The sequence below is a fragment of the Eretmochelys imbricata genome, chromosome 1 (genome assembly GCF_965152235.1).
Source record: "Eretmochelys imbricata isolate rEreImb1 chromosome 1, rEreImb1.hap1, whole genome shotgun sequence".
In the NCBI taxonomy this organism is placed as follows: domain Eukaryota; kingdom Metazoa; phylum Chordata; order Testudines; family Cheloniidae; genus Eretmochelys; species Eretmochelys imbricata.
In genome coordinates this window covers 354,569,942-354,582,025 of record NC_135572.1, presented here as the reverse complement: position 1 = coordinate 354,582,025, position 12,084 = coordinate 354,569,942, and the positions used below count along the sequence as shown (strand labels likewise).

Below are 12,084 nucleotides of genomic sequence, written 5' to 3'. Positions count from 1 at the left end.
AAGGGATACATTTAGAAGAGAAACATCTTGATATTTATTGTATGTTACACCCAGTAAGCAACAGGTTTCACTGATAAAGGACCCTCAATCCAGAGTTTAAAGTCCTAAGCAGCACAACCTTTATTCTACTAGGATGAGAAATCAAAGATGGAAAGAGACCTCTGATCAACCAATCCATCTCTCTGCCAGTACAGATAGATTCTTAATGGATTTTTTTATTGCTGTCCAGTCTTGTTTTAAGTGTCCCAAATAGCAGGGGCTCCCCAATTTCCTTGGGAGACTCTGCCACAATGAAAAAGCACACGGTCAGGAAGCTCTTTTTTGAAATTCAGTCTAATCTATCCCTTTGCTCCTAGTTACACTCTGTTGGATCACCCCAAGTCATTTCTCTATTCTTAGTGTTTATACACCACCGTATTTTTAGATGGTTGATTCTCCTCTTACCCCTCTTCAGACTCTTTCAGAAGCCGGCTAGCAATTCGGATCAGCATGCAGTATGCAAATTGAGATTTCAGTCCAGATTTGGTGAATTTATTCAGCATCTTGGAAACTGCAAGGCGATCATTCTTCCTGAGGTGGTAAAGCAGCCCCAATGCATGATACTACAAAATCAGAGGGAAAATACACATAAGGACAGTCCCTAACAAAACTAAATACCTTAAATACATAGAATCATAGAATATCAGGGTTGGAAGGGACCTCAGGAGGTCATCTAGTCCAACCCCCTGCTCAAAGCAGGACCAATCCCCAATTAAATCATCCCAGCCAGGGCTTTGTCAAGCCTGACCTTAAAAACTTCTAAGGAAGGAGATTCTACCACCTCCCTAGGTAACGCATTCCAGTGTTTCACCACCCTCCTAGTGAAAAAGCTTTTCCTAATATCCAACCTAAACCTCCCCCACTGCAACTTGAGACCATTACTCCTTGTCCTGTCCTCTTCTACCACTGAGAATAGTCTAGAACCATCTCTCTGGAACCACCTCTCAGGTAGTTGAAAGCAGCTATCAAATCCCCCCTCATTCTTCTCTTCTGCAGACTAAACAATCCCAGTTCCCTCAGCCTCTCCTCATAAGTCATGTGTTCCAGACCCCTAATCATTTTTGTTGCCCTTCGCTGGACTCTCTCCAATTTATCCACATCCTTCTGGTAGTGTGGGACCCAAAACTGGACACAGTACTCCAGATGAGGCCTCACCAATGTCGAATAGAGGGGAATGATCACATCCCTCCATCTGCTCGCTATGCCCCTACTTATACATCCCAAAATGTCATTGGCCTTCTTGGCAACAAGGGCACACTGCTGACTCATATCCAGCTTCTCATTCACTGTCACCCCTAGGTCCTTTTCTGCAGAACTGCTGCCTAGCCATTCGGTCCCTAATCTGTAGCTGTGCATTGGGTTCTTCCGTCCTAAGTGCAGGACCCTGCACTTATCCTTATTGAACCTCATCAGATTTCTTTTGGCTCAATCCTCCAATTTGTCTAGGTCCCTCTGTATCCTATCCCTGCCCTCCAGCGTATCTACCACTCCTCCTAGTTTAGTATCATCCGCAAATTTGCTGAGAGCGCAATCCACACCATCCTCCAGATCATTTATGAAGATATTGAACAAAACCGGCCCCAGGACCGACCCCTGGGGCACTCCACTTGACACCGGCTGCCAACTAGACATGGAGCCATTGATCACTACGCGTTGAGCCCGACAATCTAGCCAACTTTCTACCCACCTTATAGTACATGTTCCCTTAGGAAGGATTTGATATTGCCACATTTTCTGAGTGCCACAAGTAACCAGACCAGCTGTTTCCTAAAAGTACCTTGTCATATTTATATGAAAACAAGTTACTCACAAATGATTAGAACTACAGTTCCAGCTGTTCACGCATGGTCCTTAAGGGTAAGGATGTCAGAACCAGATATTAGAGAGGGAAAGATCTATAAAACCAACCCGTCCACCACCCTGATGGGGCTTGCTACTGGAACATCAAAATGTACCCATTTACAAAACCAGGCTGCATAGAAACGATATGTGCATTTCCAATGCACCTTCCATCTGAGGGGCTCCCAACAGCTTTACAAACATCAAATAACTCAGCAAACGCCCTTGAGGCAGCGAAGTATTATCCCCATTTTATAGAATGATCCCAAAGTGGGATTGCTTTATTTTGCCTTCTAATTACTGCCCAAGCTTTTTCTCCTGAGTAGATTAATTTATATTAGGGCTGTCAAGGGATTAAAAAAATTAATCGCAATGTTAAACAATAATAGAATACCATTTATTTAAATATTTTTGGATGTTTTCTACATTTTCAAATATATTGATTTCAATTACAACGCAGAATACAAAGTGTACAGTTCTCACATTATATTTATTTTTGATTACAAATATTTACACTCTAAAAAAACAAAATAAATAGTATTTTTCAATTCACCTAATACAAGTACTGTAGTGCAATCTCTTTAGCATGAAAGTTGAACTTATAAATGTAGAATTATATACAAAAAAAACTGCATTCAAAAATAAAACAATGTAAAATTTTAGAGCTTGCAAGTCCACTCAGTCCTACTTCTTGTTCACCCAATTGCTCAGACAAACGAGTTTGTTTACAATAAAGGAGATAATGCTGCCCGCTTCTTGTTTACAAGGTCATCTGAAAGTGAGAACAGGTGTTCTCATGGCACTGTTGTAGACAAGTTACAAGATATTTATGTGCCAGATGCGCTAAAGATTTATATGTCCCTTCGTGCTTCAACCACTATTCCAGGGGACATGCGTCCATGCTGATGACGGATTCTGCTCAATAACGATCGAAAGCAGCATGGACTAACGCATGTTCATTTTCATCATCAGAGTCAGATGCCACCTGCAGAAGGTTGATTTTCTTTTTTGGTGCTCCGGATTCTGTAGTTTTCACATCAGAGTGTTGCTCTTCTGAAAGTATATTCCACACCTCGTCCCTCTCAGATTTTGGAAGGTACTTCAGAGTCTTAAACCTTGGGCCAGGTGCTGTAGCTATCTTTAGAAATCTCACATTGGTACCTTCTTTGTGTTTTGTGAAATCTGCCGTGAAAGTGTTCTTAAAATGAAGAACATGTGCTAGGTCATCATCCGAGACTGTTATAACAAGTAATATATGGCAGAATATGGGTAAAACAGAGTAGGTGACATACAATTCTCTCCCAAGAAGTTCAGTCACAAATTTAATTAACACATTGTTTTTTTAACAAGCGTCATCAGCATGGAAGCATGTCCTCTGGAATGCTGGCCAAAGAATGAAGGGGCATAGGAATGTTTAGCATATCTGGCATGTAAATAACTTGCAATGCCAGCTACAAAAGTACCATGCAAATGCCTGTTCTCACTTTCTGGTGACACTGTAAATAAGAAGAGGGCAGCGTTATCTCCTGTAATGTAAACAAATTGGATCTGTCTTAATGACTGGCTGAACAAGTAGGACTGAGTGGACTTTTAGGCTCTTAAGTTTTACATAGTTTTTTTTTAGTACAATTATGTAACAACAAAAAAATATACATTTGTAAGTTGCACTTACAGGACAAAAAGACTGCACTACAGTACTTGTATGAGGTGAATTAAAAAATACTATTTCTTTTGTTTATCATTTTACAGGGCAAATATTTGTAATAAAAATAATACACACTTTGATTTCAATTACAACAGCGAATACAATATATATATGAAAATGTAGGAAAAACATCCAAAATATTTAATAAATTTCAATTGGTATTCTATTGTTTAACAGTGCAATTAAAAAAGGTGATTAATCGCGATTAATTTTTTTAGTTAAATCGCGTGAGTTAACTGTAATTAAATCGACAACCCTAATTTATATCAAGGCTTAATAAATAGCTGAATCTGAAAGTCAAAAATCCATAGTTGTAGGTTTGTGTGTTTAGGTAAGGATCTAAATACCAATTGTTGTCAGCTCAATTATGCCCTAAACCTTCAATGATTATTTTTACATTTCCTCGCTCCCCGAGAGACTTATTTAAAAACTGTCCCTATACAAACACACAAACAGATCTTTTAAAAAGGCCAGACTTAAGGTCATTCCAGTCATCCTAACGAAGTTTTCTTACCAAAAAAACCCTACATCTCTTGTTTTTTGTCTTGATTCATTGAGATTAATCCCTGAAGAGATTTCAAATTCAAAACAAAACTCCTTTTATCTGGACGGGTCACAAATTCAGCAAAATAGGATCCCAACCACCAGAGAAAATTAGTAGGGAAAAGGTAGACGGCTATACCAAACTGCACATATAATTAAGAAGCTAACATTGTAATTGTGGAGAAACTGCATATAGTTTTTTTATACTCATTTTTCACGATTTCCTAAAAATGAAAAGGATGCCTACTTTTGCTGAAAGTCCATGTGTTTTTAAAAATTCTCCATTAGTGTGACTGGCAAGTTAGAGGCAATTTTCTAAGTGTAATCCCATTGACTGGTGTCATGAATTTTACTAATTGCAATAATTACTTCAATAACTTAACATTTTCTGCTACTTACAGTGATTAGTGACACTGAATGAACAAATGAATAGGGTCCTGATCCTGTAATGTGTTGTATGACCCCTTCACCCACCCTCTCCCACATAAGTTAATGGACATCTGCCCACCACATCACATGGCAGGATCAGGGCCTAAGGGTAGTGCTTCCCATTATTTAAGCATTGTTCTATCAGCTAAATTAAGCTCTGAAATACAGACTCCATGGACTTATTAAAAAAATTACAGAAAACCACAAGCATGGTATGGCATGTTTATCGCACTTCATGATACATCAACCTTATGCTCTGAAACATACCTGCACCATGATGTTGTCACTAGAAGCAGCTTCTTGGGCTTCGTTGATCCACCGTTTGACAACATCATAACTTATCTTCATCATGTGCTAGGAGTAGAAACAAAGAACGTTATAAACTAATCAACCACACGGACTTTTACAAGCACCTTTTTTATAATTATAATTTACTGGGAAGTTTTAAGAAAAATTACTAGCATAAAGCATGATTTATCTATCTAGGACTCTGCTCCAAGCCATTGAGACAAAGAGATAAGATCCCCTGTAATAACTAATTTGTATTTTGCATTCTGTTAAATGCTGACACCTGTACATAAAAGCAACTAAGAGTTGGGGGCTTTTATTAATGTTGGAACAAGAGAGGAGAAAGCACTAAAACTGTCTATCACCCTACCCCTTTAGCTCCATAGAAAGCTCTAATACTGGCCACAAAAGCAACTTTCTGTTCCAACTTTCAAGACCCTGCACAGCTCTACTCCTGCCTACCTATTGGGCCTTGTGTACCATGCTCCTCCTCTTCCCCTTTGCTCTAATGATGACGCCAGCCTTATTGCCCTACATGTCCTCCTCCCCGTGCCTTCCTTATGTGCATCTCCCAATCCCAGGGACTGCTGCCCTGGGCTAATGGAGTACAATGGGACCCAGCTGGGGCCACCACTTCCCGCCAGCACACGAAACTGTGCAGTGAGACCCTCCAAACTCTGGGGCACTAGGACCCAAGTGATACCTCCCCTCCCATCCATGTGGGTTGCTGAGAAGAACCAGCCAGAGACTCTAGCTGGTAGGGGCAGAACCAGCCAAAGCAGGGACCTTTGGACCTCTGCACATTCAGAGAACTATAGAGTTTTAATTGGCCTTTCTTTGCCCTCCGCTGATTGTGAGGGAGGAAGAAGGTTGGTGCAAACAGCCAGCGTCTTCACCTCAGCTTCATTCAACAGCTGCCCCTCTTCTCCCTTGCCCTGCCCGCCTCATACACCTTCCCTTCTGCTTTCTTTCCATTTACTTGATCCCCTCCTAAGTAAAATCACATACCAAAAAATTGCGGAACTAACCTGACATTTGCAGCCATCACATTGTTCACTCTGCTGGTGTGTTCTACCACTTTCCTCACACTGAGTCTGTCTATTCAGCCTGTATGCTCTTTGGGGCAGGGACCATCTCCCACTCTGTGTTGATACAGTGCCTAACACAATAGGGCCTATGCTTTGGTGACCCTTAGGCACTACCATAATAAACATGTTAAATACAAACTACAATACAGCGAGTCAGGCCCTCACCGTCATTTCCCCCTGGCACCATGCCAAGCACCTTCTCCCACCCAACACTGCTTAAGGAGGAGGAGGGAGGGAGATTACAATACAAATATAAAGCTAATTCCTTCCTCCAGGGCTCCCAGTGCATCTTGTCCTCTCTATGTTCGTCTTAGACTGTAGGGTTATCAGGACAGAGACCATCAGTGGTTGTACAGAACCAAGCATGCTTGTTGGTACTTAAATAATAACAGAATTGATAAACATTTCTTATTTATACAGAGACACAGGTGGGCGCAGCACTTGCAAACATGCAGGGAGACCAGGTTCCTGCCCAGAGGAGCAAATGCTCTAAATTAAACCCAAACACGAAACAACCTATTAAGATATGGAATAGAAGTAGTTAGTGCTAAGGAAGAAGCTTGCTTGGGGCATGGGAAGTGAAAGGCAGAAACCCCTAAGTAGGAGAAGACAGGACGGGGCAAAGAGAAGGGGAATAGGAGGCAGGGCAGAGCAATACATAGAACACACAACCCTTCCCCGTCACAACTAAATAAACCAGATTAATGTAATGCTATTTCTGCACTTACTAAGGAAGACACTAGAGCAGAACTCGATACACTGGGGACTTTATCCACAATGGCCTGCTTCATGTACCTCTCAATGGCCTGCAACATTGTACCCTATGAAAGGAAAGAAAAGCAACACGTGATGTTCATTTCTAGAAGCAGGAGGTGACCAATGCACTAAACAATGTAATTTCAAAGAGACACAAAAATATACATAGTATTTGCATATATTTACAAATACAACAAAGGAACAAAACATGCACCTTGAAGATGGCACCTTCAGACTGCTTTAATGACATTACAGTCAATCCTTGCAACACGCACCTCTGTGAGGTAGCCAAGCAGACTGTGCTTCCTCCCTGGAAGTTAAGTTGACCAAAGCTACAGAGCAAGACAGTGTTGGAGCTGGAATTAAAACTCCAAAATTCTTGTCTCCTAATCCCATGTTCAGTCTGCTAGCCAAGATGCTTCTCTGTGGAGTTAGAGAGACGTTTTGGCACATCTGTTGGAGTGGTAAAACTAGATCTAAACCTGATTCTTTAAAAACAGTTCTGCCCAAGGTGGCTGCTCATTACTCCCACAGGGCATTCTGCAAAAGAGATGTTCCTCTTCTCCAAACCCACCCAAACCGATTCTCTCCCTCACTCATAGGATTGTTCTGTACTTACATCAGTGATTCTGCAGAGAGCTCTAATGGCCGGGCCTCGGTATACATCTTCCTTCCCAGTCATGTCTTTGGTCAAACTAGAATAATTAAAACAGACTGTTAATATCATTGTTATTATATTATTAAATATTTATATTACGGTACCACATCCCTTCTAAAAAAACAGCTTGTTATTTTTATAAGCCATCATTCAAGTTATTACCATGCAACTGCTAAGACCCACTGTTGGCTAGACAGCACCTGAGAGTCATTTGAAAATTATTAACATTTGGCGCTACAGAGCGGAAGTACACAAATCCATAATACAGAACATAAACTAAAAAGATTCCATTGCCATAAGTCTAGGACTTGATTTTTTTGGACAAGATTGGCTGTCCTCCTGTATTCCTGTTTCCTCTAGCTCCATGGATGTTGACACTAAAAACAACATGTTTAATGGCTAATTTGTTAGGTTTACTAGTCAAAAATATTACTTCTTTCCAACTGCCAAGCTACCCATTCTATCTAGGACCTGAAAATCTGTCTGGAGTCTGGCTCTTACATTAGTTACATACAGTGACAAAGATTCTGTGGCCAGAACCTGACAGTTCTGTTGATGAAGTCAGTCAGACTATAACTCAGTTCAATCTCCCACAGCTGCATTGTCTCTGCAGGGTGAACAGGACGGTACAAGCTCGTTTTTGTCAGAAACATTAAGCAGTTATGACAGGGAGAAGATATGCCTAGCATGAAATAATCATTTTATGCTTTAGTCTCTCTTCTGTTTACAACCACAGCTTAAAGAAGTTAATAGCTCACTTTGTAGATCTGATGATGTACCTGATTTCACAGAACATATTTAGTTTCCCTGGCTGTCCACTTTATACAGATCAGGGAGCCAACCTTGTGAAAAATGCTGCAGCTGAAGTAACAATACAGTAACATTTAATTATTTGCTTCAGAAACCTGTAGCTCGATTTTTCTCATACCTGCTGGTGACAATGATGACATCCTCAGAAATGTTGGCCATCTCTTTGATAGTAAGGTAGCACATTCTTCTTAAGGTTTGCTGTGGGAGTTTAATCACAAAAAGTATTAAGACTTGCCTACTCAGAAACAATATTTAACTCTAGTTACTATAGACAAATACTCCTCCCTCCAATTATATGATCTTAAAAATAATACTAACCACTGTAGCAACTTTCATAGAAAACTGCTTATACAGAGACTAGAAACTTGGAAGCTACACAGGGTTCCCACCATGTTTCATGTTATTGCCCAAATCCATAGAATAACTTGGCTTGTACAATATGCCTGTCCACACTAGTGAGGCAAACTAGGCTAGACTACTGTTAGTTTAGCCTGTATACTTCTGATACCAGCATAAAATTTTTGTGAAACTTGCTAAAGTGGTTATTCATTTTTCAAGGTTAAATTTTTTTGGTTATTTTAATCTACAGTAGCTAGAGTTTTAACAGAGCAAGTTTTGACCCTTCATTATCATTAAGTTAAATCAATGCGATATTACTTTAAATGGGACTTTGTGCAGATCATAGAGAACCGCAAGAGATTTCACTGGCTAAGCAATAGGTTTCACTGGTTAGCCATGACAGAAATCACATTTTAAGACTGTTCAGTACTGAGATAGTCGCTCGTACTTTGTGTATTATAATTAAATTAGAAACTTTTCAGCAAGTCTCCCCATTTCCAATTTTCAAATGGAAGAAATATGCACAAAATATCAATGATTTACACTCTAAATTTAACTATTTGAAGGCAACTGATGAAGCCAAATAGGCTCATGGTACAAGAGAAATTGGTACTGCAGAATCTGGATTTAAGAAAGGTCACAAAAATCTGACATTTGTGATATTTTGCGTCCGGGCCGAAGCACTCTGAAGCACCAGACGCTGGCCATCAGAAGACGAGATACCGGGGTAGATGGACCATTGGTGTGACCCAGTTTGGCCATTCTTATGTTCTTATAAGGTTGCTTATAAAACGTTCCCTATGATTAATACACTAAAAAAACCAGTAAGTTAGAATTCTAGCAGGGATGAAAAAGACCCATCAGACTCAGTCCACCCTCCGAGACGATACGATTTTCCCATGCTTCCTCAGATAAAATTTGGTTACTAACCTTCCATAACCATTGTTCTTCGACACATGTTGTTCATGTCCATTCCAATGTAGGTGTGTGCTCGCCCTGAGCACCGCCACTGGAAAGTTTTTCCCTCAGTGGTACCTGTTGTGTTGGCTCTGTTGCCCCCTTGAGTCGTGCTCTCAAGCGCCAGCATAAAGGGCCCTGCCAACCCGCCACCTCCTCAGTTCCTTCTTGCTGACTAACTCCGACAAAGGGGTAGGAGGGTGGGTTTTGGAATGGACATGAGCAACATATCTCAAAGAACTACAGTTATGGAAGGTTAGTAATCATTTTTTTCTTTTTTGAGTGCTTGCTCATGTCCATGCCAACGCAGCTGACTCCCAAGCATGTGTAGGAGGTGGGTTTAGAGTTCATTGACAAGCAGATTGTAGCACTGCTCTGCCAAATCCAGTGTCATCTCTGGCCTGCTGAGTGATGGCACAGTGAGATGCAAAAGTGTGGACTGAAGACAACATTGTTGCTCTACAGATGTCCTGGATAGGAACCTGTGCCATGAATGCGCACTGTGACCGCGGAAGCCTTGGAGTGGGCTGCTGAGTCCGCTGCACCCAGGGATGCCTGCAGGGATGCCTTTGCTGCAGCCATGCCTTCCTTTATGAGAGTTGCGAACTCTTGCTTCCTGAGGTGGCAACTCCTTAAACTTTTCCTCAGAGTCCCAGGAGTTGAAATGGTACCTGCTCAGGAGTGCCTGCTGGCTGGTAATCCTAAGATAGAGACCCCCTGTCAAATAGACCTTCCTCCCAAAAGGTCTAACTTTTTGGCATCCTTGGCCTTCAGTGTTGGTTCCTGTTGGCCCTGCCTTTCCCGCTCATTGGCAGCCAACACCACCAACGAACCCAGTGGTGGGTGCATGTACAGGAACTCGAACCCTTTTGCCGGGAAAAAATATTTCCTCTCAGTCCTTTTTGCCATCGGCTGCAGGGACGCCGGGGTCTGCCACATAACCTTGATGGGCTCCATCGTTCAGGGGCAGCGCATCTCTTGCAGGGCCCGTTGCCGCCACTATGTGCACAAGAGAGTGGGAGGATTCCCTAATTTCCTCCACCTGGATCCCCAGATTTTGAGCTACCCTCCTTAGAAGCTCTTCATGTGCCTTATAATCCTCCTGCAGGGACAGAATATCAGTTCAGGTGACAGCCTCATTGGGGGAAGAGGAGGATGCTTGGACTGGCTCTACTCTTTGCCCTCGGCACCATCCAGATCCTGTGGTACCATTTCATGATACATGGCACTGGTCTTGGTAACGGAGCCTGGATCATGTTCTGGTGCTGGAGGTTGTCCGGGCTCAAAAGCCACTGAACGTGACCTCCTGGAATGGGACCCCAGTTGCACTGGGAATGCCAAGGGGTTCCAGAAAGACCACTGCATGGGGAACTGCCACTGCCCCGGTGACCATGCCACCAGTGGGACCCCTTGACTCGGGGCCACAGCCAGATAGTATCTAGACTGGCAGTGCCAGCTCCTTCACAAGACGTAAGACTCCACGTCCGAGTCCATCACTGATCCCTCCAAAGACCAGGCTGTGGCAGTGCTGACCGGTGCCGGTGAACGGTGCCAGGAGGAAGGGGACAGGGACTGAGCCATCATGGCTGGTTTTCCCTTCAAAACTATCCTTGGCCTCGAGCCTGCAGAGGTCTGCCCTGTCGGTGCTGCCCTCAACAGTTCCCGTATGGCTGGGGACGACTGTACCAGTAGCACCAGTAAGTCCCTTGCTGCCATGAAGGCCTGCACTGTCAACCACACCGGTAGGACCATGGGGCTCTGGTGCCTCTCTTGCAATGGCGAGTCTATCCGTGCCGGACTCAACAGCTCCCGTTCCAGGACTGGTATCAATGGCATGGCATGGGATGCCATGCCAATGCCACAGGGTGGCCCGACCTGGGTCGTACCCTGACAGTATCCCTCTGTGGCACCAATCTCAGTGTTGGTGATCGGCCTGACACTGAGGCACTGGCGATGTTGAAGAGCGCCTAGTGTCTCTTGCCGGCGCATCTTTCTTGGGCCCTGGAAATGCTTGACAGTGCTGGGGTTCCTTAGATGAAGTCGGAGTGTCTCTCCTCGGAACCAGAGATGAGGAATGACACCAGGTGTCTCGAAGTGAACCCAGGGTGCTCCTCACCTAGGCTGAGGTAGTTGGTGCTGAGTCCGAGTGTGCTGGAGGTTGGAGCACTGTCTCCAGGAGGACAGAGCAAAGTCTAGTGTCCCTATCCTTCTTGGTGCAAGGCTTAAATTCCCTACAAATCTTGCACTGCTCCTGCACATAAGCTTCCCCTAGGCACTTAAGACAGCTGGAATGGGGGTCACTCACAAGTATAGGCTTATGACAAGAATCACAAGGCTTAAAGCCCAGAGACCAAGGCATGCCCCGGTGCTCAGAGGTGGTTAACCCCACTTAGCAGGGTTAACTAACTAATAACTGAAACTTACTGCTAAACTACAACAAACTATATACACCAAGAGTAGAGATATTCCACTGGGGAGTACTTGCAGAAGCAAGAACGCAACACAGTTCCAGCAACCGTCATGGGCTGAAAGAAGGAACTAAGGGGGTGGCAAGTCAGCAGGGCCCTTTATACCGGCGCTACGAGCACGCGACTCCAGGGGCACCAGAGCTGAACTGACATATACTACTGAGG

At 43.2% G+C, this 12,084-nt stretch overlaps 1 protein-coding gene across 1 annotated transcript in view; it reads right to left on the bottom strand.

Annotated features, from left to right (window-relative positions):
* Positions 1-12,084, bottom strand: part of COPG2 (coat protein complex I subunit gamma 2) — a 37,115-nt gene that overhangs the window by 18,046 nt on the left and 6,985 nt on the right. The window contains exons 5-9 of the mRNA XM_077837421.1: positions 8,274-8,353; positions 7,307-7,382; positions 6,660-6,752; positions 4,823-4,909; positions 445-602 (exon numbers count right to left, since the gene is read on the bottom strand). Of these exons, the coding sequence (XP_077693547.1) occupies positions 445-602; positions 4,823-4,909; positions 6,660-6,752; positions 7,307-7,382; positions 8,274-8,353 (494 nt within the window). The remainder of the gene's footprint in view (positions 1-444; positions 603-4,822; positions 4,910-6,659; positions 6,753-7,306; positions 7,383-8,273; positions 8,354-12,084) is intronic.